The 24411-nt window shown below is 43.5% G+C and overlaps 2 protein-coding genes and 1 pseudogene across 10 annotated transcripts in view; 1 reads left to right on the top strand and 2 right to left on the bottom strand.

Moving 5' to 3' along the window:
* The window catches only part of PDSS1 (decaprenyl diphosphate synthase subunit 1), a 42722-nt gene extending 19439 nt beyond the window's left edge, over positions 1-23283 (bottom strand). For 3 of the 5 annotated variants that reach the window (XR_007153683.1, XM_047864829.1, XM_047864830.1), the window contains exons 1-7: positions 23097-23283; positions 18977-19041; positions 18423-18543; positions 15219-15349; positions 5387-5528; positions 2163-2274; positions 1954-2063 (exon numbers count right to left, since the gene is read on the bottom strand). Coding sequence is in view for 3 of the 5 variants with exons in the window: in XM_047864829.1 (XP_047720785.1) it covers positions 1954-2063; positions 2163-2274; positions 5387-5528; positions 15219-15349; positions 18423-18543; positions 18977-19041; positions 23097-23225 (810 nt within the window). In the remaining 2 variants the exon portion in view is untranslated. Of the gene's footprint in view, positions 1-1949; positions 2064-2162; positions 2275-5386; positions 5529-7093; positions 7289-15218; positions 15350-18422; positions 18544-18976; positions 19042-23096 lie in introns of those variants that run through there. The other 2 variants (XR_007153684.1, XM_047864831.1) reach the window with 2 other exon arrangements.
* On the bottom strand, positions 19528-19640 carry LOC125171376 (uncharacterized; annotated as a pseudogene).
* Positions 23284-23353: 70 nt separating the features above from the next.
* The window catches only part of LOC125171214 (protein adenylyltransferase SelO-like), a 36159-nt gene continuing 35101 nt past the window's right edge, over positions 23354-24411 (top strand). For 2 of the 5 annotated variants that reach the window (XM_047868423.1, XM_047868421.1), the window contains exon 1: positions 23354-23896. In XM_047868423.1, coding sequence (XP_047724379.1) covers positions 23650-23896 — 247 coding nt within the window. In that variant the 5' untranslated portion in view covers positions 23354-23649. The remainder of the gene's footprint in view (positions 23897-24411) is intronic. The other 3 variants (XM_047868422.1, XM_047868425.1, XM_047868424.1) reach the window with 3 other exon arrangements.

Here is a 24411-nt window from a genome sequence, read left to right as displayed (position 1 = left end):
AACCTCTTTGACCTTACCCGCAGCAACTTCTTACTCAACATGGTCTCTGGAAGCAAGGGAAACAAAAGTAAAAACTAACTACTGGGACCTCATCAAAATAAAAAGCTTCTGCACAGAGAAGGAAACAATCAGCAAAACTAAAAGGCAATCAACGGAATAGGAGAAGATATTTGCAAATGACATATCAGATAAAGGGTTAGTATCCAAAATCTATAAAGAACTTGTCAAACTCAACACCCAAAAAACAAATAATCCAGTGAAGAAAAGGGCAAAAGATATGGATAGCTACTTCTCCAAAGAAGACATCCAGATGGAAAACAGACACATGAAAAAATGCCCAACATAACTCATCATCAGGGAAATGCAAATTAAAACCACAATGAGATACCACCTCACACCTGTCAGAATGGCTAAAAATAAATAGGCAACAAAAGATGTTGGCAAGGATGCAGAGAGGAGGAACCCTTTTGCACTGCTGGTGGGAAGGCAAACTGGTGTAGCCACTCTGGAAAACAGTATGGAGGTTCCTCAAAAAATTAAAAATAGAACTACCCTACAAGCCAGCAATTGCACTACTAGGCATTTACCCAAGGGATACAGGTGTGCTGATTCAAAGGGGCACATGCACCCTGATGTTTATAGCAGTGATATCGATAATAGCCAAAGTATGGAGAGAGCCCAAATGTCCACTGATGGATGAATGGATAAAGAAGATGTGACATACATACATACATACACACACACACACACACACACACACACACACACACACAGTGGAATACTACTCAGCGATGAAAAAGAAATGAAATCTTGCCATTTGCAACTACATGGATAGAACTGGAGGTATTATGCTAAGCAAAATTAGTCAGAGAAAGACAAATATATGACTTTACTCACATGAGGAATTTAAGATGCAAAACAGATCAACATAAGGGAAGGGAAGCAAAACTAAAATAAAAACTGGGAGGGGGAAAAACATAAGAAACTTTTAAATACAGAGAACAAACTCAGGGTTGCTGGAGGGATTGTGGGGGGGGGGGATGGGTTAAATGGGTAAGGTATTAAGGAAGACACTTGTTGGGGATGAATCACTGGAATCTACTCCTGAAATCATTATTGTTGTACATATGCTAACTTGGATGTAAATTAAAAAATAAAAATAAATAAAAATAAAAGTGGCAGTAAATCCAAGCCAATGAAAAGCTGGACCCATGCCTCTCAGAATGGGAAAAAGAAAACATAAAAACAAGAAGACCAGAGGGAAGGCCAGGGAGGGAAATCAAGGGAGAGAAAAGTTATGGTGCACACTCGATTTACAGCCCAAAGAAAAATGGCTTGTTTATAGTTTATTCCCCAAAGATTGGAGGATCTACTACTCCTAATAAAGAACAAAGAAAACTAGGACAACCTAACAGGTATTTTTTCTTGGGCAGAAGTGCCCAATTCTTGATTTTGGCTCAGGTCACAATTCCAGGGTCATGAGACCGAACCCTGCGTCGGGCTTCGAGCTAGGAGCCTGCTTGAGATTCTCTCTCTCTTCCTCTGCACACCCCCCCCCCCCCCAAACATAGCACTTTGTAACTTCTTAAGGCTAATATGTCAGAAATGGTATATGGTACAACAACCATGAAAGACATTATTCCACTAATCACGACAAGTTTTTCAACATGTTAAACAGTCTGGAGAGTAAACTGGGTGAAGATAGCTTATTCTGATTCTGTTCTTGGCGGGGAAGGATGAAGAGTGAATGCATGCACAGCAAAAGAAGACAGTGAACATGAAACCCACAGCAGAAGATCCCACTGTTTGGGGATGTAATTCTCTCAATGACCTCTTGGGATTCTGGTTACTATTTTAAGGTTCTCCAGTGAAATGTTTCCCAGGAAAATTAGCTCTCAAGAAAGAGCTATGAGGCATTTTTTTTTAACGTGAACAAAGACAGAACGTACATACTGCTTTACAACTGTTGGCTATCAGACTGGCAGTCTTCTTGAAGGTCTTTTCAAGGTAGTGTGCGAATCTCTCGTTCTCATTTTCTTTTGACCCTAGCTGAAGAAACTCGCCTATAAAGAAAGAAAGGGGTAATTTGCGATACGGTTTGATTGCCTGGATAACTCTACTGAGACTGAATTAAAAAAGCAGCAGCGTCAGAATTAACCTACCACGCACCAAATCTTCAATAACTTGGGTTAAAATAGATATGACAGTTGTATTTCCGATCCGTGCCAGAGCTATAGATGCTGCAGAAAGAATTAGATCACCAGCGAGAACAGCCTAGAAAAGAAAAAAGAAAACAACTCAGAGAAAAGGATCGGAGCAGTGGAGCCAACAATGAAGCTGGCTCCTCAGAAGATAAATACAGAAAGGGAGGGAGGGTTCATCTTGGCCGTGAGTCTTCCCCTACCTCTTCCTCAGTAGGACTCTGCAATCGTCAGTTACAGATTCGGCACATAGTGGGAATGGGATCAGTTCCCAGAGGTTACCCAGTCTCTCCAATCAGAGCTGAGGAAGTGGATGCGTGGAGATGGACAGGGTCAAACTCTCTCGCTTCATCCCTGGGCCCCACCAGGGTACAGTTGCCCTCAGACTGGCCGTGCTGGACACTTGCTCTTCGCTCACACCGTGCTGTTGTGTCTGTGCACCTATCATTTCTTCTACTCAGAAAGTCCTTCCCCTTCTTCACTGAGCTGACTCCTCTGCACAATTAGCACAGAGGACACTTCTAGGAAGTCCACTTGGATCTGCATGAGAACAGCACCCCGTGCATACTGCAGTCTTCTCATTTTTCTTCAACTACTGATTCCCTATCTACCAACTCCTTGAGGGCACAGGCTGGGAATGATCTCAGCCAGCACTTGGCACACCCCAGCGCCTGGCATTTTTCTCAATGAAAACCAAACCAGGGAATCCCGGCTCCAAGTTCAATGCTCTTTGCACTGTATTACACTGCTCCTCATTCTTAGATAAAATTTTTTGTAGTGAACACTAGATAATCAATATTTTTTCCAATCTTCTTTAGAGTGGGAGTAGATGCCCATACTGTATTTGTAGCTTATTAAAAATTATATATAACTGAATTACAGGCTGTAATTAAACAAACTCATTTTCATATTTAAAAATATGCCTACATTTTATGTTATAGTTATAAATGGTTGATCTCATAGACATTTTAATTCATAGAATTTTCAACATAACCACATTTTAAGTTTTTATTGTCTTTTCTCTGGTACCTAAAATTATGTTCAGTATGTTTACCTATTTATCATTTTATAGAACATACTGTACAAGGGATCTCAACATACACATATACATTAACAAAGTCATCATATACATTATGACATATACATGCACATATATGTCTATCCTTCAGCCACCCGTACATCATTTGCAGCTGGAGGGCTCAGGATCTCTAGGCTTTTACGTCTTTCCTCTCCTGGCCCTGGGGATCCCAGAGGCCAGAAGCTTCCAGCCTGTGAAAGTAAAGTCTCCAGACTGGGCACTGGGGAATGCTGGCTGAGGGGTTAAAGGAAAGAAGGGCTGGTACCCAGGCAGGGTACTGTGGGCTCCTGGAGCAGGTGCTGTGTGAATGGACTTTCAATGGACACACAGTACTTTTGGCTAAGAGGCGGTAAAGGGGAGGAGGCTTGCAGGCAGGCCTGTGTAAGGCAGACCAGTCACAGGCTGAAAGAGGCCCCCAACAGCAGAGATGATCACAGCGGGGACTAACTAGGCAGGGAGAAGGCCCGAATTTGTTGTTGTTGGTGGTGTTTTTTTTTAATTTTTATGTTTATTTTTGAGAGAGAGAGACACTGAGTGCGAATGGGAGAAGGGGAGAGGGAGAGGGAGACACAGAATCTGAAGCAGGCTCCAGGCTCCAAGCTGTCAGCACAGAGCCCGACGTGGGGCTCGAACTCACAAGCTGTGAGATCATGACGTGAGCCAAAGTCAGATGTGTAACCTACTGAACCACCCAGGTGCCCCCAGGATTTGTTCTCTTAACTAAGGCTTTAGGGACAGGCCCTGAGAACAGTTGACTCAGGGACATGTCATAAATGTACCCATGACCTCTCCAAAATGAAACTGCACTTCCCCCCATCCCCCCCCCTTTTTTTTTAAAAACAACATTCTGGGGCGCCTGGGTGGCGCAGTCGGTTAAGCGTCCGACTTCAGCCAGGTCACGATCTCGCGGTCCGTGAGTTCGAGCCCCGCGTCGGGCTCTGGGCTGATGGCTCAGAGCCTGGAGCCTGTTTCCAATTCTGTGTCTCCCTCTCTCTCTGCCCCTCCCCCGTTCATGCTCTGTCTCTCTCTGTCCCAAAAATAAATAAACGTTGAAAAAAAAAAATTAAAAAAAAAAATAAAAATAAAAAATAAAAACAACATTCTGATGTATGGAATTCTGCCCATAGGACACAAGACCTTTCAATTTAAAATTTGAAATAAAAGATTTATAAATGAGATCTCAGGACTCGATTACACAGCAAAGTCATGTACAAGAAAGCAAAACCAGCACGTGAAGATAACAATTAATATATATTTCTTCTTTTTCATAGGGCAATTAGAAAATAGGAGGTAACCAGGTACTACAAATATGTGAGGGGAAGAAAAATAAATGTGTGAGGGAGGGGAAGGCGAGCCAAGGGAAACCTCGTTCACACTAATGTTTTATGTGTGCTTCAAACAGGCAGGGCGGCCACGGGAGGTGCGTGTGGAGGGGGCTGCCCGCATCACACGAAAGGCCTATACGTCTTCATGTTCATTTGTGCAGCTTCATTCCCATTCTTCAAACATGATTTAAACACTTTTAAGCAGAAGTCCCCATCTTATATACCCTTTCAAGAGATGCTGATAAAATACTATGGAAATATGCTTTAAAATATACATGTATGAACCAAACTCAATTATACAGCCCCTACAAAAGGTAGAATTTTCACAGTGTGTGTATATATCTTTCTACGTACCTATATTTAAAACAATATAATATTCACACACATATATTTTAGCTTTACTTAGTCACTTGTCATGACACTCTTGTACATGGCAGTCAATAGATAAAGAATCAAACTGAATCTGGGTACTCTGAGGCCAGAAGTAAAATGTATGAGTCCTCATGAAACATGCTTTTTGGATAACAACAAAAATCTCTTTGTCAATAACCAAAAGGAATTCTATGTAAAACTATGAATAACCAGAAATATTAAGTTCAGCTTTCTATGGTTTTCTCTATTAGCAAATGTCCGTACACAGACATGAATTCTATTTTGAAATTCGGAAGGCCGCATGTGAGGAAGCATACTTTACTTTTTAATGAGACAAATCTAAAAAATAAATGCAAACCAAAGAGTGTGTGGTTGGGTAAGAAGATTGAAAGGAAACTAAAACACCGTACCTTCTTTTCACCCCAGATCTTATTAACCGTGTGTTTTCCTCTCCGAGAACTTGCATCGTCGATGACATCGTCGTGTACCAGACTAGCAGTGTGGATCATTTCTGCAATTAAGGCTATGGAGCGCTGGTCTGCTTGCACGTCTCTAATTAACAGAAAGCAATGCTTTTTAACAGAGCCGCTGCCTATAACCTTCTCAGCAATCATCTTGTGAAAACTGGACATCCGATCTAGGATAAAGAACTTTATTTCTCTAAGAGAAACTGTATAAACACTTTGGCTTCCCTACAAAGCCATTTCTACCATTTGGAGAACATTTTAAAAATGTGTGAGCTACCCTGCCGAGGCTGTATTTTATAGACAGCACATTCAGAAGTAGAATTTGTATGATTAACAACAAAAAAGTTTAAACATCTCAGAAGTCTGGCCATGAGGCTGAAGAATCAGCTGTAGGCCCTAGAATCGTGGTCTTGGGTGTCTGGGGAAGCTCGTCAATTGTGATTAGGTTATAAGGAGATTTTGGGGCTTGGGGGGGGAGGGGAGACAGGTTAAGAAGCACTCTGAAAAAGTATTCTAAAGAACCAACGATCAGTATGTTTAAAGCTTTTAATATTGTCTTAAATGAAATGTTTAGGAAGAAGACCTCAAGCACCCAGATAGAATTTTTGTCGAAACGGTCTTCCAATTCATACTTCACCCTGGCATTAGAAATGGAAACTTTTCTTTCCCAGCTTTAACACAATATACAGGATAAGCATTGTCAAGAAGATACATGGCTATGAGTTTTAGAGTTCAAAGGGAATATGCCCCTTTTTAATCATCATCATTATCACAATCATCATCTATGGGAATTTTTAAAAGCTGAATTTTGAGAAAATCAAATTCGGGAAATAACCAACGGAATTATCTGAAACCGAAAACATATGCCTGACTTAAACGCATGGTAACGAAATGTTTCACTTATTCAATAGCTTCTTACTTTTCAAAATGTCATCATGTTATCTCTTCAGGGGGGAAAAGAGAGAAGGATGTTGAAACAGAACTTTTTCTTTAAAAAAAATAATCTAGGCTGAACATCTGCAAAAGATAGTGCCTATTCTAGAGCCTCACATTTAGCAGAAAGCTATGGAAAATGAGGCCCAAGTACATTAAAGATGCGGGTATTTAACTACAGACACTAAGTCAGCCTGAAGAGTACCTTCTGATCTTGCTTTAAATATCATTTTAAAATAGGGTGCTTTGCCGGCAACTCTCAGCTAAGAATTCAGAATTAAACCTCAGACCCTTCCAACTGCTTTTAGCCCAAAATCAATTGCCAAGTGCAGCACATTATTTATTAACCTGCCACAATCCTAACAGTTCTAAATACTTCCAGATCACACCATGGTCTTTCAAGGAGGGAGAAGTAAAGCAACACGGGGTGGAGACCGGTTCTAACAACAGGACCGTAAATGAGAAAACGAAGGTTCCAATGGCTTCAAAGAGCTTGTTGTGAAACCCTTGATGAGACACTGCTCACAGGCCCTACGGTAGGAGGCTTGGACCTTAAATATCTTTTAGGTGAATGTACCGGACCCTACCTTGAGTTCAAATGCACAGGAAAAGAGGTAGACATTCACAGGTGTTTTGCATAAAGGCCATCTTTCAGATATTTTCACCATGGCATTTTGGTCTAATACACACTTCCTACTAGTTGGTAGCAGAACTTACCTTGAAAAACAACTGTGAGGGCCTCTCGCCTTCCTCATGCTTTCCTAAGCTGGGCACCGCCTCCATTATCATAAACTCTGTCGGCAGACAGAGGTGTTCCTGTTGGGGAGTTGTGATGAAATGGCAGTGCTCACTGACACACTGGAGTTTTGTAATTTCAAGATATTAAAGACAAAGGTGTCTTAAAATATCTTGAAATGTCAACGACTACATGTATACAGAAAGGCCACTTTACGTGGCTAAATTACTGACTGTAATCAGGATTCTTTGTTAGAATGTTGTCTGGTATTGTGACACAGCCCATATGCAGAATAGACATTATTTCAGATGCTTTTTTAAAAAAAATGTTTATTTACTTTTGAGACAGTGAGCAAGCAGGGGAGGGGCAGAGAGAGGGAGACAGAGAATCCCAAGCAGGCTCTGCACTCTGAGTGCAGAGCCTGAAGCTTGAAATCAAGAGTCAGACACATAAACAACAGCCACCCTCAGGTACCCCCTGAGATGTTTTCTAATTGTATTTGATGTCCTTTTTCCTACACAACTAAGTTTTAATGTGTGCCAGCTTATATCCAGAAAATGCTGCCACTGCCTGTCCATAGCACAGCATAATGGCTGGAACCAAAATTTACAGATTACAGAAAACTCTCACACTATCTGTAAGATGAAAGCTCCAAAGTGACAAACTGAGTCATGCCTTCAGAAAGCTGGGCACCATTTCCACTTCTTACCATGACAGCTGACACATTCTCCTGGCTTCTGGGAGAGGTGCTGAGAAAAGCCAGACTGACAAGACAGCCTGAGAAAAGGAGCCCCTTGGTCTGAAAGTTGGCTGTGTCTCCCATACTTCACACATGGCGGAGTATGCGATGATTCGGCAAGCCCGTTGGGATATTTGTTTTTTTCCCCTTCATTAGATTTAAAGCAACATTTTTTATAATGGAATAGTTCAAGTGCAGACAAAAATAGATGGAGTCATAAAATGACACGCCCCACCCCCATGTACGCTTGACTCAGTTTACATGTGATTTAAATAAAATGGTTTTTTCCTATTCACACTAATACATAATGTGAAATCTTAAACAAATTATAAGTAAACCCTCAGTGTGGGAAAATTGTCTCTAAACAGAAATTCAAACCTTGTCAATTGATTACTTTGGTTCAGAATGAATGAGGGTAGCAAATTTAAATAGTAAATGTGATTCCACTTTAAAAGCAGATATACAGAAGTTTCCACTCCCAACTCTACAGAAGCTGTATAAAAACCAGAACTCTCAAGTGGTATTTTATACAGAAGGCTCTATTTCTATTATAAAATGTTCTTTTTGTCTAACAATTCTAAAAGTGTTTCCCTTTGCTTGTTAGAACTCTGACAAGCTTAGTGTTTCTTAAATATATAACCCTTGTCCACCATGTCAGAATCCACACTCTTGAAAATGCAGACTGAGGAGTCAAAATCTGACAATGGGGCTCAGGAATCTGTATTTGGAAAAAGCATGTCAGGAGATTCTGATGCGCAAAGTTTGAAAAATGCTGTTCTATCAGGTATTCATTTGATAGAATGACATGATGTAATGATGGGGCCTGTGTTAGTTTCCTGTGGCTGCTGTGACACATTACCACAAACTTGGGTGTGGTTTTTGTTTTTTTTCTTTTTTAAGTTTATTTATTTTGAGAGAGAGAGTGCGCACGGGAGGGGCAGAGAGCGAGAGAGAGAATCTCAAGCAGGCTCTGCACTGCCAGCACAGAGCCTGATGCAGGGCTGGAACTCACGAACTGTGAAATCATGACCTGAGCCGAAACCAAGAGTAGGACACTTAACCGAGTCAGCTAGGCACCGCCAAACTTGGTGGTTTAAATCAACAGAAACTCTCTCATAGTACTGGAGGCCAGAACACAGTTCCACGGAGCACCCCTCCACCCCTTCCAGCCACGGGCAGCTGTCTGCAGACTTTGGCTTATGGCCCTGGGACTTCAATCTTCAAAATCTCTCTGCTCCACCTTCACACGGCCCTCTCTTCTGTGTGCATCAACCTCCCTCTGCTTTCCTCTTATAGGGAGACACGTGACTGCACGTAAGACTCATCAGATAATCCTGGATAATGTCCCCATTTCAAGATTCTTAACTAAATCCCTTCTGCAAAGACCCTTTCTTGCTACATGACGTAACACAGGCTCCAAGGATGAAGATGTGTATACCTTTGGTGCGGCCATTTTTCAGCCTAACAGTTTATTTTTTATTAAAAAAAATTTTAATGTTTATTTTATTTTTGAGGGACAGAGAGACAGAGCACGAGCAGGAGAGGGGCATAGAGAGGGAGACCCAGAATCTGAAACAGGCTCCAGGCTCTGAGCTGTCAGCACAGAGCCTGTGACGGGGCTTGAACCCACAAATCGTGAAATCATGACCTGAGCAGAAGTCAGAAGCTTAACTAACTAGGCCACCCAGGCACCCCCAGCCTAATGGTTTCTTACTTTCACTAGCCTCTTTTGCTGGTGCTCAAACATTTCCTTGTCAGGGATCAAATTCTTCAAATTACCTTTCACTGCACCTGTCTAAAATCTCCTTTTGTCCTCTCCTTTTGTCCTACACTGAAGTGTCTCATCTTCCACAGAGACATTCAGGTAGAATGAGCAGGAGAGCAGGGTTTCTGACCATCTCTCACTCTCTGCTTTTCATGCTTGGTATCATCTTTCTGTTCCCTGGCCTCTGTCTCTGGCCTCTGCAATCTTGTTTCCTTTTCCTGTATTCCTTACAGGCATGTTGAGGATGCTATTGGCATGAACACCAAAGGTACTTTCCATCTAAAGAACAGCAGAGTGCAGGAGGGATACCTGAATTAGGAGGTCACTGGCTATCCACCTTCATAAACCCAAACAAGCACACCAGACTCAGTGGAGTCTATTTCTCTTGGTTGAGAACACAGTTTTAAGCTTGATCAGGAGTCATGAAGTCAGTAGTTCTGACATCAAGAGAACAGAACTGACATCCAAGAGCAGCTGCTCCTGATATTTACCTCCAGAGAGAACAGATGCCTGCAAAGCTGCATCACAGATGATGCAGGGTTCATGCTGTTTATTTTCTTGCCACCGAAGAAGCACTGCAGAAGTTTCGGGATCTTTGGAGCAACCCACCATGATGATGTCTTAGACCAACAACTTATCTAGGCAACAGATTCTGGGTGCTACTGAATTTACTCAGCACTTGGTTTTTTTTCAGACTGGGCACAGCGAATCCAAGCATAGTTGATTCCTTCAGTGATAAAATCATCCTGGTGTAGTAGGCACCAGAAGAGGGTGCACATGTGTTTAAAAGCCCTATAGGCCTCTTGCGCTCACTAATGTTCTCCTTATACTTGAGCTTGACCTAACCAACGAAATGGATGACCGTCTGGTTATCAAAATCTTCTCCATCTCAGTAGGTGTCCTTTATTATAGACTCTACTTTAAGATCATTTTTGTCTTATCTTTTTTTTTTTTAATTGTAGAGAGAGCGGGGGAAGAGGGACAGAGGGAGAGAGAGAATCTTAAGCAGGCTTCACGCTCAGCAAGGAGCCTGATGCCGGGCCAAATCCCACGACCCTAGGATCATGATCTGAGCTGAAATCAAGAGTCAGATGCTCAACCGACTGAGCCACCCAGGGGCCCCTTAAGATCCTTTAAAAAAAAAAAAAAATTCTGTAACGGGACACCTTGGTGCTTCAGTTGGTTGAGCATCTGACTTTGGCTCAGGTCATGATCTCATGGTTCGTTGAGTTCGAGCCCTACACCGGGTTTGCTGCTGTCAGCACAGAGCCCACTTGGGATCCTCTGTCCTCTTCTCTCTGTCCCTACCTCTTCCCCACTGGCACGTGCGCATGCTCTCTCTCTCTCTCAATAATAATAAACATTAAAAAAATTTCTGTTGCTTTTTATTAATTCTTGTTAACAGTCCATTTTATAACTGAACATTTTCAATACTTCTGAGCACCTCATGTGCTGCTGCTTCCATATATTTATCTTTTTAAAGCAGTATTTTTAAATGTCAGAAATTCCCTACCATATATAATTGAAAGCTGGCTAGATGACACACAATACGGACACAAACCTTTAAACAGTTGGTATTTTTTTTTTTAAGCTGAAGAGACAGTATTTTGTAAAGACTGTTTTGTAAAGACTAAATCGAACCCCGATTCGGAATCTGAACAACCAGCAAGTACAACTACAAATTTTTCACAATACGATGCCACAACTTGCAGTTATCTCCTTAAGCCAACAGACATCTACATGCTAATCAGTATCTTTAAAACCCTCATTAAAAATGAAAGTGAACTGGGGTGCCTGGATGACTCACTTGTTTGAGTGCCCAATTTGCACAATCAAGACAGATACACACATGCCCCAGGCAGATACACACATGGCCAATAAAATATGGGCAGTCCTGTCACCCCAATCACTAGCAGCAATAGCCACTTCCAGTGCCGGAAGACTTCCACACAGGAACGGATGGTGCCAAGATCAATGACAAGAATAGATCCCTTCATAAGGCAGCTGAGCAGAGGGTTTAGCTTGAGAAAGATGAGACACCACAGTTGTGCTGCAGCATTGAGTGAGTGGAGCGATTTTACAGAAATCATTTTTGATCTAATTTCTTTAATAAAGTAAGTCCTGACCTACAGTTAGTTTGCTGAGCTCTGTGGCAGGTTGGGTTCTCTGGGAAGTAGACTCTGAAGTTTAGAATACAGGATGCCTATCTATCCAGGAGTGCCCTGGGTGTCAACAGCTGGGAGGGGGAGAGGAGGAAACAGGCCTGGGTAGAGCGAGAAGTTTCTGCAGTGCAGGCCCATCCATAGCGTGCTCTGGAGCCACAATGGCCCCTCACCTCCTTCAATCCCTGAATGTGGGCTGGCTTGAGAAGTTCATGGCCTTCAGCAAGAGGATTTTCTGCAGCTAACATATTCTTGAAGAGGCTGAGAATTGAATGTTCTCTGTCAAGGAGACCTGGTCAGCACGGAGTCCTTCACTGAAGCAAGAGTTCTTCGATAAGAAGGATCTAGGTGGCGCATTTCAGAAGCACCCCAGCTGTTTTCTGGACCTTTCAGTCTGAATCACCTGTTGTGTGCACTCCTACTTTACCAGCCCAGGTACTGTAGTTATTAGGATACAGGCAAGAAATGTAAAGATTGAGACTTAAGCTCTTCAGGACCATATTACCTTTTGAGAATGTATTATAAGCTTCAGAGACCCTTCCCCCGAAAAATAGAAATACACAAAAAATTTTGTGTATAATTCTAAGGACTCACAGACCCCCATAACACCCACAGACCTCAGGTTAAGAAGTCTCAGTAATCTAGCAAAGAGTATTTAATGGACAGCTGAAAAGCTTAATAAAGGAAAAAGAAAAATCAATTAAAATCCCCATTGCTATTTTTTTTTTAATATTTATTTTGAGAGAGAGAGAGTGCATGTATGAGCGGGGGAGGGGCAGAGAGCGAGAGTGAGAGAATCCCAAGCAGGTTTTGAACTGTCAGCGCAGAGCCCGATTCGGGGCTCAATCCAACAAACCATATGATTAGGACCTGAGCAAAAATCAAGAGTTGGAGGCATAACAGACTGAGCCACCCAGGCATCCCTCCCCCTCGCTATTTCTTAGGTATCTGCTCTATTCAGTTTTCTAAAACCCTCACCAGGATTATTACTTACCTATGTAATACGTATTTCACAAACAAGAAGATAACATCTGATAAGCCACAGAGAAGCCATTAAACTTGGGTTGTCAAACAACAAAGCAGGGATCTCTCAATTCTCCCATCACTGGCAAACAAGCAGATGAAGTACTGGAATGGGTTCTAGTGCTACTGGGGCTTGGGAACGTCTCTGGCAGTGCTGGCTGCAAACAAGCTCTGTGGCTCCCGCCCCTGAATCTACAGCTACCTTTTGTCAATGTTGTTCTAGGTCTTTCTCAGCAAGCAGAGCCAGAAATGGCCCAGGTCTCCAGAAGCTCCCCGACTCTCACACATCTGTTTGCTGTAAGAGGCACAGCTGGATATTTAGCTAATGATGAGCCTGATTCAAAAGGGCTTTTATGAAGCAAATATTCTCAAGATGCTGGATACTGTGGTATAGGACTTGAATGCATGCCACCACTGTGACTCCCACTCCAATGCCAGACACTGCCTCTGCATTGTGTCTTTGGTGAGCCCTGCTCCAATCGCTTACGGGAGAATGAGGCCACAGCTAGAACACCCCAGAGAGGGCAGTGTTGAACTTACTTTTTATTTTACTTAAGTCAACACTACCCACAACGTGGTGCTCGAACTCATAGCCCTAAAATCAAGAGTCACCTGCTCTACCGACCGAGCCAGCCAGGTGCCCCTCGAACTTAACTTTTTTTTTTTTTTTTTAAATTTTTTTTTTTTCAACGTTTATTTATTTTTGGGACAGAGAGAGACAGAGCATGAACGGGGGAGGGGCAGAGAGAGAGGGAGACACAGAATCGGAAGCAGGCTCCAGGCTCTGAGCCGTCAGCCCAGAGCCTGATGCGGGGCTCGAACTCACGGACCGCGAGATCGTGACCTGGCTGAAGTCGGACGCTTAACCGACTGCGCCACCCAGGCGCCCCGAACTTAACTTTTTAAACGAGCAATGCCTTTGTTGTGTTATATCCTCCCAGGTTTTCTATAACTAATGGTTTATAGTTTCAGTAAGGGAAACTGAAAAAACTTGCAACCATGGGGAGAGCTGGAGAGGATTTGGAGTGATGCAGAATGTTTTCCTTCCCATGTCATCTCTGAGGGTAACAGACTGTATTACACATAAATCTGAGAAATAAAAATATAAACACACACTCTCTCTAGTCCAGTGGTTCTCGACAGGGATGATTTTGCTCCCTGGGGACATTTGGCAATGTCTGGAGACATTTTTGGTGCCCATCAACTTGGCAGGGGGTGCAACTGGCATCTCATGGGGGGAGGCAAGGGATGCTGCTAAACATCTATAATACACATGAGAGCCCCCACACAAAGAATTATTTGGTCCAAAACATCAGTCACGTCAAGGCCAAGAAACCCTGCTCTAGGTCACATGAGATGTATTCAAATGTGGTTCATTTCTGCTGCTCTGCCTCCTCGGTGAAGTGGAAGCGGACCTGAGGACAGTGAAAGGCCCACTGCCAGAGAGCTCTGTCTGTTGAAGCTGCACTGTGAGCACTCGGTGAGTCTCCGAGGGTGGGTGGGAGGCACTCTGAGGTGGCGTATTGTGCTGGAGCTGGAGGCCCAGCAGCGGGGAACAAAAGGCCGACACAGGCTGAGGAGAGCAGCTGCTGAGAGGCAACACCTGACCCTCTTGAGGCATTCCTCAAAGTACGATCTACTGGGAGGAGGGGATATCATACAGATGTCCAGCCCTAGGGAAATGGATGAGTACATTATGGTGTACTGGAATTTCCATTGGTACATCACACGATGTAAAAATAACAACCATGAAGACACTCCAGCATCGTGGTAAAGAGTGAAAACACAGTTGGGAGTAAACAAAGCAGAATGCAATCCTATATACACAGTATGACTGACTGGGTACAAGAGTAGAGGGGATGAGGGAACTGCAAAGATGGCTGCCTACAGTAACAGGTCAATCCTTTTTCCTTTTAAGATTTCCTTTGAAACCGTGGTTTCAATGTTTAACGATTTTATGTATGTTCAAAACACAAAAGTTGAGGGCCAACAGTCAAAACGCCTTCTTTCAAGATTTTTCTTTGGCAGATTTCCAAAGGTCATGGGAAGGTAGGCTCTCGGGGGTGTGGTACCCAGACTTGAAGCACAGTGGGTGTAGCTCTGTGTGTATTATGATTACATGCATGCATACACCCTGCTATTCTACACTTCGGAGTGAGAAAACCAAATCTGGCTTTTAAAATTCTTTTCAAAATGCTTATTTGCAGCTGAAGTTGTTCTTTGAGGACATTAAAGTGTGGAAAAGGAAGATGCCTATACCAGTGGACTCTGGTGACTCAAAGTCAGAAACTACTCACCACAAAGTGGATTCTTATATAAATACTACCTCTTCAACAGGGAACTAAGTGGCAAGCTTGGGGAGGAAGATTTGGCAAATATAAAAAAAAACGCCAGAGGAGTGAAAGTCAGTAACTCACCGGGAGTTATTATGATGGCTATTACACGCCCGGGCCATTAGCACCACAATAATTGGTCGAAAGGCTTTTCCTTTACCATCGAAGTAGTATTCAGACATTTCCTTAAGTTCGGTTGTAGATATGACTAGTTCCTGGAATAAAGTTTCTCTGTGTCAATATGGCATCACAATGGCACAAAAGTCAACAGGATTTCTTTTACAAAACCCTGATTTGATTTCAGTGGACTCAGTTGTATTCAGTGTACTCATTTCACTTGAGAGATTCAACACTCAGCTGGAAAAGGTGCTAACACTGTATTGTCCCAAAACTGGCTGTCCTGCAGCTGGGCCACAAGCAATGCCTGGCCCGCCTGAGTGGCCTAAGGGCAAGGGTGAGCAGTGCCGCCTGCCCCTGTGACTCCAGCAGACTCCAGGGATGAGCAGGAAAGTACCAGGTGGCCCAAGGACTCTGGGCCAGTAACAGCTGGATACAGCAACAGTTGGATAGGGGCAGGTAGCAGCTTGGAAGATGGAGGGGAGAGGACAAAGACAGGGAGTGTGGGAGCCAATGAAGCAGGTGTTAAGGGAGTGTCTGGGGTGGGGAGGCAAAGCTGTGTATCAGGGGCAGGAAGACAAGAGGACAGCCAGGGAGAAGCAGGGATCAGTAAGCCTGACTCGGCCAGACAGGTGAAAGGTTCACAGAGGAAGTTTCAGACACAGTTTGCCAGACTGTGAGGAGCTTACAATTGAGTTGGGGAGATAAAATTTCTTAAAAATATAAAATGTTCAGAATGGTAACTTGGGTGATGACATAATTAAATTAAACGTAGTAAGGGGTGCCTGGGTAGCTCAGTCGATTAATCGTCCGACTTCGGCTCAAGTCATGAACTTGCAGTTTGTGAGTTCAAGCCCCACATCAGGCTCTGTGCTGACAGCTCAGAGCCTGGAGCCTGCTTCAGATTCTGTATTTCTCTCTCTCTCTCTCTCTCTTTCTCTCTCTGCCCCTCCCCTGCTCACACTCTGACTCTGTCTTCTCTCTCTCTCTCAAAAGTAAGATTAAAAAAAATTAAAAAAAAAAAAAATGTAAATTAAATCAAATGCAGTAAAAGTTCAGAGAAGGGAAAAATCAGCATGGGCTAGAGAACCAACTATTTAATGGAGGGTATAAGCTTTGATCTGGGACTAAAGAATAAGAAGGATTTTGATTCATGAAGAGAAGGGAGAGGCTTCCAGGCGATGGACATGTGTTTACTGTACCTGCCTCTCATGGACTTGCTATGATGAACCACAGCTTATGTCCCCAAAGAAATGGGAGCTAAGAATGGACCCAGAGGACCATCAGCCAGGCTCAGGTGAACACAGTACAGTGGGACAGGCTTTAACTAAGATAGCGACTTTAGTACCAAACACAGCAATAAACGCAGAGATTGCAAAGTAAAATGAGTCCTATAAGGAGCTCAGTCTAGAGGGTGAGAGGTACAACGATAATTATAATACACAGTGTGATGGGTGCTGCTCTGAAGGTAAGCGCAGCTCCTCTGGGAGCACAAAGGGGGCCTTGCTGGCCGGGGGGGGGGGAGGCAGCAGAGCAACAGTGACAGGGCCACAGAAGCAGCAGTGGCCTGGCCTAGACTGTGGGGATGGAAGGCAAGAAACAGACAAGGAGGACGTGAAAGGAGAAGAGGAACAATTCCAGGATCCTGCCTGGGGTTCCCAGGCGGCACCTTCAATGAACAGGAAAAACAAGAAAAAACAATTAGGAAGGGAAAGCAGAGTTTCAGATAGGTTACATTTGAGACAGTCATGGACATTCCATGGAGCTGACCAGGGAGTAGTTAGATGCGTGGTTTTAAGAGAGACAATTCAACCTGGAACAGACATATTATTTGGGAAGTGTTCCACGTTGTTGGGAGTGGTCAACAGTGTCCAATGTTCAATAAAGTCACAGGAGATAAAAACCAAGTGTCCACTGGATTTAGCAGAAGGTGCTACGGAAGCTACGGGCTGGCAAAGGCAGGTTTAGAGGGGAGCCTGGAAAGGAAGCTGCAGAGGGACGCTGGAGGAAACTTGAAAGGGCCAAAAAGAAAGAGGCAGGGAATACCGTACTGGAAGGGAAGGGGGAACAAGGCTCAAGGGATGGCGCTTTAAAGGATGTTTCCGATTCTGTGTCTCCCTCTCTCTGCCCCTCCCCCGTTCATGCTCTGTCTCTCTCTGTCCGAAAAATAAATAAACGTTGAAAAAAAAAAAAAAAAAAAAAAAAAGGGGCGCCTGGGTGGCGCAGTCGGTTAAGCGTCCGACTTCAGCCAGGTCACGATCTCGCGGTCCGGGAGTTCGAGCCCCGCATCAGGCTCTGGGCTGATGGCTCAGAGCCTGGAGCCTGTTTCCGATTCTGTGTCTCCCTCTCTCTGCCCCTCCCCCCGTTCATGCTCTGTCTCTCTCTGTCCGAAAAATAAATAAACGTTGAAAAAAAAAAATTAAAAAAAAAAAAAAAAGGATGAACAAACTGGAACACCAACATTGGCTGTGAGAGAGGTGAAGAGGGAGAGCCTGCAGAGAAAGGAGAGGGAACAGGCAATGGCGGGACTAGTTCCTAAGGCACTGAGGAGGCAAAGGGCACGGGACTAAGCTGGAGGCAAAGGGAGGCCTGGAAAGGCCTTTCCTCCTGGAAAGGGAGGGAACATTTACTTCACTGAGGTGGGAGGAAAGCATGCAGATGGGTACGTAAATGGTAACAAAGCAGGTGTCCAGAGAGTGACTCCTAAAGGCCTCCCCTCAGTCTATTAAATAGGAAGCGGCCGTTGCTATGAGAACAGGAGAGTAAGGTAAGGGTTTGAGGAGGAAAGTGGAGGACCCTGAAAGGGAAGGAAGCTGATGAGGGGCACATGAATATTTCTGGGCAGCATCTGAGAATCCACCAAAAGTTTTGTGGATAAAAGCATTTAATACATAAAGCCCCATTTGGGGGCAGTCTGGCACTGATCTTCACGCACTTCAATATGCCTGGAGCAGGTGAAGGAATAAGGGAGGGTAAGTACCGGTTTTTTCAGTTCCCCAGCTCTGTGATAATGCCACTCTGGATGGGGACATGTACTGTACCCTCCATACCGCCCCCCTATGTTGTCCAAGAAACATTTGAAACTTGACACTCATGAATCAAGTTTGCAATGACAGTGTACACAATTCTAAGAAATCAACATTACTGACAGTACTATCAAAGCTCTCTTACCTTTCTAATGTCTTCATACAGATCTTTCAAGTCTCTCCAACCGAGTTTGAAAGGATCGATGTATTTCTCACCACTCCATGTTTTACTACAACAGCACGCTGCTGACGTTGTGTGATGGAACCTGGGACAAGCACAAAGCACACAACGTAAGACTGAGTGCCATTCTATTAAGTGAGATAATTTCATTTTTAAGTAAGAATTATATACACATATTCATATACATATACTTGCTGGAAATTAAGCATGAATGGTCATTACAATTTAGAACACACAGAATTCTGTTCTTGCTCAACAATACATAAATAGCTTATTTTTATAATCAGGAACTCGAGAACCTACAAAATCAAATACTAAATTAGTTTATTGTGTTCTGAGTTTAAATTTTATTATACTCCCATTTTTTTGAAAAGGCAGAGGTCACACAGAGTGATACCGTGGCACGTAGTGAGACAAAATATTCAATTTGTTGGAATAGCCCCCCACAGTTTAGAACAGAAATTTACTGGCAATATGGCTAATAACTTTAGTGGTTGTAATACAGATTATAAACTTACCGTGACATACTATACCTATTTGAAAAAGCAGATGTTAAACTCTTCACAAGATTAAAGTAGGACATCTACAAAATAAAAGCATTAAGAAACCTATAAGAATATTCATGCAAAAATTGTTTATAATGCCAGATAAATAAAACCTCCGTAGTTCATAATAAATACAGTCTTTAGTTGTCCCTTGTAGGTAGATTGCAAACTTCAGAAAAATGATAATAAAATTACCTTATTACAAAAGCAGTATTTGTCATTACGGAATATATAAGAAAAGAATACATCTATAATCTATCCCTTTCTCCAAACAAAGCTAGTTTCTATATTCCTATCTATCCTTTCAGATCTGAAAAGTAGTTTTAAAACAATTTCCTTCCATTTAACTAAGATTGGTCAGAGAATAGTAAAGATTTATATTCTTCAACCAGTTTAAAACAAAGAATAATCAAGCTCCCCCAAGCATCAGCCTGGATGGTGAAAGGGAAAAAGATTTCAATGTTGAGGAAGGAAATTTCCATTGCTAAACGAACACTGCCTATTTTATTTTACTATTATTTTTTAAAAATATGAAACACTTCACGAATTTGCATGTCACCCTTGTGCAGGGGCCTTGCTAGTGCTAATCTTCTCTGCATCCTTCCAATTTTAGTGTATGTGCTGCCGAAGTGAGCACGAACACTGGGAAACATGCTGGGAAATAGTACTGCCTGATCAGCAATGTTAAAAAATGAGTTCAGTGGTACATTTTGAAAATATTAACTTAGAGATCAAGAACAGAAGACTACAAAGAGATTTAGGGGTGGTGACAACAAATGTTAGTTCCAATGATTACTGAGCACTATTATGGGCCAGGAACTATGACAGGCATGGGGGACCCAAAGATACAAACTGACGATCTTAAAGAATTCAGGGACACAGTCATTTCAAAAATTACTAATATATTGGGGTACTTGGCTGGCTCAGCCAATAGAACATGTGACTCTTGATCTCAGGATCCTGAGATCAAGAGTCCTGAGAGTGAGTTGGAGCCACACCTTGGGTGCAGAGTTTATTAAAAAAAAAAAAAAAAAAATTACTGATTTACCGATTTAATGTGGTAAGGGCTCTGTATTTAAAGTACCTATTTTGACAAAAAGGACAAATTTAGTGCAAGAAAAATAAAACTAATCTACTCTACTTGCAATAAAGTCTTACAAAGTGCTTTTACACTATGACCCTCACAAGTACTTGCTTTTATAGAGCTGGGGAACTTGAAGTTCAGAAAAGTCAAGCCTGAAAAACTGATATACAGATATGTTAACAATATATCAAAAGGAAAAAGCATCTACAAAACCATATGTATTATGTGATTGCAACAAAAATTTTTACATACGTGCATGCACAAATAAGATACACAATGGGGTTTAAAAGTGTATAAACCAGGGTATTAAACATAGTAATTTCTGAATAAATAGGATTGTGGGAGTTTTTTGTTTTATTCCTTTTTTGCTTTTATGTTTTCTGACTTTTTCCTAGTGAACACATATTGCTTTACACATATTAAAATGACAATAAAGGTTGACTCTGCCAGGCAGGCAGTCGCCAAGGAAGACTGGCTGAGTTCTAGTCGTTCCACAATAGCATTATACATTCATTAGACCAATAAGAACATTTATGATGTCCCAAGAAAGCGAGGTGATCTTCTGATTTTACCATTATATGACATTTAACCTGCTTGTTTCAGCCTTTGTAATTAATTCATACAAATTCAGTATTTCATTACAATACTCAGTTTGAGACCTAATCTAACCTGGGGCGAAGAGTTAAAATTACACAGCTAATATGGAGTGCTCTGAACCACTAGGCAGCCTAATAGTTATTAAAACCATGGTCTTTGGAAGATGGATCTTGGTTCAAATCCCAACATTTCCTGGCCATGTTACCTTGTGACATCTTTCTGCTAATACCTACTCACGGAGAGACGCTGCAATTAATTCGGAGAAGTTGTGTAAAGGTCTTAGCTCAGAGCCTAACACACTGTACACATTTAATACAGTCTTTGCATATCTATAGTATCTACAGTATTTAATGTCTACTCAGTCAAGGTATCTTCTGCTTTAAGATGGAGCCATGTTTTCCAAAGGAAAGCTTGTGCACTGTTGGTGGGAATTCAAACTGGTGCAGCCACCATGGAAGACAGCACAGAGGTCCCCCTAAAAATTACACAGAATTCCCATATGATCCAGTAATTCCATCACTGGGTATTTACCCAAAAAATATGAAAATAAATGCTAATTCGAAATGGCATATGCACCCCTATGTTTATTGCAGTATTATTCACAATAGCCAAAATATGGAAGCACCTCAAGTGTTCATTGATGGATGAATGGATAAAAATGCTGTGGTACATATACAATGGAATATTATCCATTAAAAAGAATGAAATCTTGCCATTTATAACATGGATGGAGCTAGAGAGGGTAATGCTGACTTTCTAACTGAAACAAGTCAGTCAAAGACAAATAGCAAAGGATTGCACGTGGAATTTAAGAAACAAAACAAATGAACAAAGAAAAAAGAGACAAACCAAAAAACAGGCTCTTAACTACAGAGAACAAACTGCTGGTTACCAGAAGGCAGGTGGGTGGGGGGGTGGGTGAGATAGGTGAAGGGTGATGATCAACAGTAACATTTCTCTTGATGAGCACTGAGTAATGTATAGAACAGTCAAATCACTATACTGCACATCTGAAACTCATATAACACTGTTAATTATACTAGAGTGTAAATAAATCAATAAAAAGGAGTGTCAAAGAAAAGAAGTATCCAGTGCTATCACATGGTGGGTGCCAACATCTCTCCCAATAATGCCTTCATCTGTGACACTGTAAGTATTTGAAGTCTGGCTAGGACTGTACTGAAATGGGTCCCAGCAAAGCCCGGAGACTTTCATTTCCCATATTCTCTTTTTTACTGTCGGTCTGCGGGCCCAGTTGCTATTCTCTCCCCAAATGTCCATTCTGGATAAGTTGTGACATGTATCCACCTTGGTACAGAGCAGACATTTATAAATGCTACATATTTCATATAGGTACATGGTGTCTGAAGAGTACATGGGAATATGAAGTGTCCCAAAGCCAACCAAAACAGAAAAGTCCTAAATTCAATAAACTTTTTAAAAACGAGCCTTGTGGATGAAAGGAAAACATAATAATTACTGTGTGACTGGAGAAGTCTCTAAAAAGGACAGTGAGTAGATAGATTTTGCTCAGTTTCTCTAAACAATATGGGCCTACCCATGGCACGTGGAGAGTCAATCAGTGCAGGAAAGACTCATGAAGCCACAGAACATGTCAATTTACAGGGGCTAAACTGGCCGGAAAGGGAGAAAACTGACTGGGCCCAAGGGCTGCAGGGCGGAGAGTCAAGCAGTCATGGTTAGTGCTGAGATTCTTACTCTACTTCAAGAAGTCACATGAAATCAAAGTTCAACGTTTCTCTACTTGTGACATCCTCAGGCCTCTTCTCCTTGCTGTGACCTTCTACCCCGTCCAGGTAGGCTCTCCCGGACCGGGAAGCAACTACCGTAGGACTGAAATCCGGTCCACTCTGAGCATCAGCCCTACACGAAGCCTCTTCCGCCTATTCCGAGCCCACCTGGATCCCCTGGATCCCAGAGCGCTCAGAGCACCTTTTGCTCTTAAGTCCTAATTAAGAGCGCTCCTCCGGAAGCCCTGGGTGTAAATCGAAAGGAAACAGCTGCATTCGGTCTCCAGGCTGCACTAGGTCCACACGCCAGGAGACAACCTGGCTGCCCTCCCTCCACTTTCCCTGAGACCCGGCTCCTCATCCACCGCTATTTCCCCAAACCCTAAAGTGCCTGGGTCCCCAGGACCGCGTTTTGCAGACTCGCGCAGGGCGCCCCAACATCAGGCATACGCCCGGCACCCACCCCTCCACATCCCCCGGCGGGGCTCGGGCCCATCCCGGGGCCCATCCAGCCCCGGGTCCCCATTGCAGCGCAGCCTCCCGGCCCCCTGCCCCCTGCCCGGCGCACGTGCCGCCCGTCCCCATTCATTCATCCGTGCGGCTGTCATTGGCGCGGTGACCTCTGCGCCCCGCCGCCGCGCCCGCCTCAGGGCCTCCTCACCTGCACGCCGCCGTCGGCAGCGGCGGGCGGCCTGGGGGGCCCCATGCGGCCCGGGGAGCCGGGCCCGGGGCTCCGGGCAGCCGGCCTCCAGGAGCAGCAGCGCCGCCAGGGCCACCGGCACGAAGCCATGGGGTCCGAGTCTGAAAGCCGCGGCGGAGCGCTGGCTCCGCCTGTGGCCGGGCGGTCTTCCCCCCGGGACCCGGAGCCGGAAACTTGGCACAGGAAGTGCTTCGACCTCGCCCCGGGCTGCGGCAGCTCGTTCCAGAGCGGGGCTAGCGCCGCCGGCGCTTCCCCGGAAGGCCACGCGGAACCTTAGGCGCCACCGCTGCCCTAAACTTGCGGGGGTGGCCCCTTGCCGGTCCCCGTAACTAAGCGGGACATTTCACTTGGACGAGCAGTTTCTCCCGAACTCCTGCCCACCCTCCGGGGAGCTAGGAGCTCCCATCAGACATAGCCAAAAAAAAAAAAAAAAAAAAAAGGATCTTTGGGGAACCGGCTGTTAACAGTTGCCACCGTGCGCCAGACTCTTGTTCCGCGTATTTAGACAAGAGCTATGACTCAAAGAATCAGATTCCCGTTTTGCTGTCTGATCCGGGGTCTCGCGTTTCCACGGCTGCTTCTCTTTGGCGTGACCTGCCCCAGCGTTGTCTGCTGCCTATTGCTACCTGACCTCGAGGGAAGTGCCCACCTCTTGCTTCTTTCCAGAAACAAGTCGAAACACGAGCTGGGCTATTGTGAGACAGAAACTAAGTTAGCCTTGTCTCTCGACTTTTGGACTCTGTCCTCTGAGAACCTTTTAGGTATATGGTGACATAGTTTGGCGGTATTGCTCATAACTGGGTAGTAGTCCCACCCGTGGGTGTACTGAGCTGTGTGAAATTGCTTAGTATTTGGTAATGTTGGGTGTAACTTGCCAGTGTGGGAGATACCGGAGAATGTACAGGATTAGTACCTGATGTGAGTTAGAAAGACCTTTCCTTAATTCTATAGCCAGATCTACTTCTCTCATGATAGTGAGAGAGCGCACTTACATCAAATCCGTGCTGCAGTCATTCAACATGACATAAATAGGGCCAATGAGGGAAAGTGTAGGCATTTTGGATACAGAATGAAAGAAACATCTGTCTTCAAAAAGTCACCGTTATGGGGAAACAGACCAGCAAAATAGGCAACTGCAATTCTCTGATTTTTTTTCCTGTTCTTTTGAACCATGCGTTTTGCATTTAAAAAGTGAAAGTGCCCGTGGTATAGCTGAGCACATTATTTTTATATTTATATTCAGTTATTTTTTACTGAATAAAAGCATAAAATAAGG

Source organism: Prionailurus viverrinus, chromosome B4 (genome assembly GCF_022837055.1).
Source record: "Prionailurus viverrinus isolate Anna chromosome B4, UM_Priviv_1.0, whole genome shotgun sequence".
In the NCBI taxonomy this organism is placed as follows: domain Eukaryota; kingdom Metazoa; phylum Chordata; class Mammalia; order Carnivora; family Felidae; genus Prionailurus; species Prionailurus viverrinus.
Note: the sequence above shows the minus strand (reverse complement) of the source record. Positions and strands in the feature narration are given on the sequence as shown.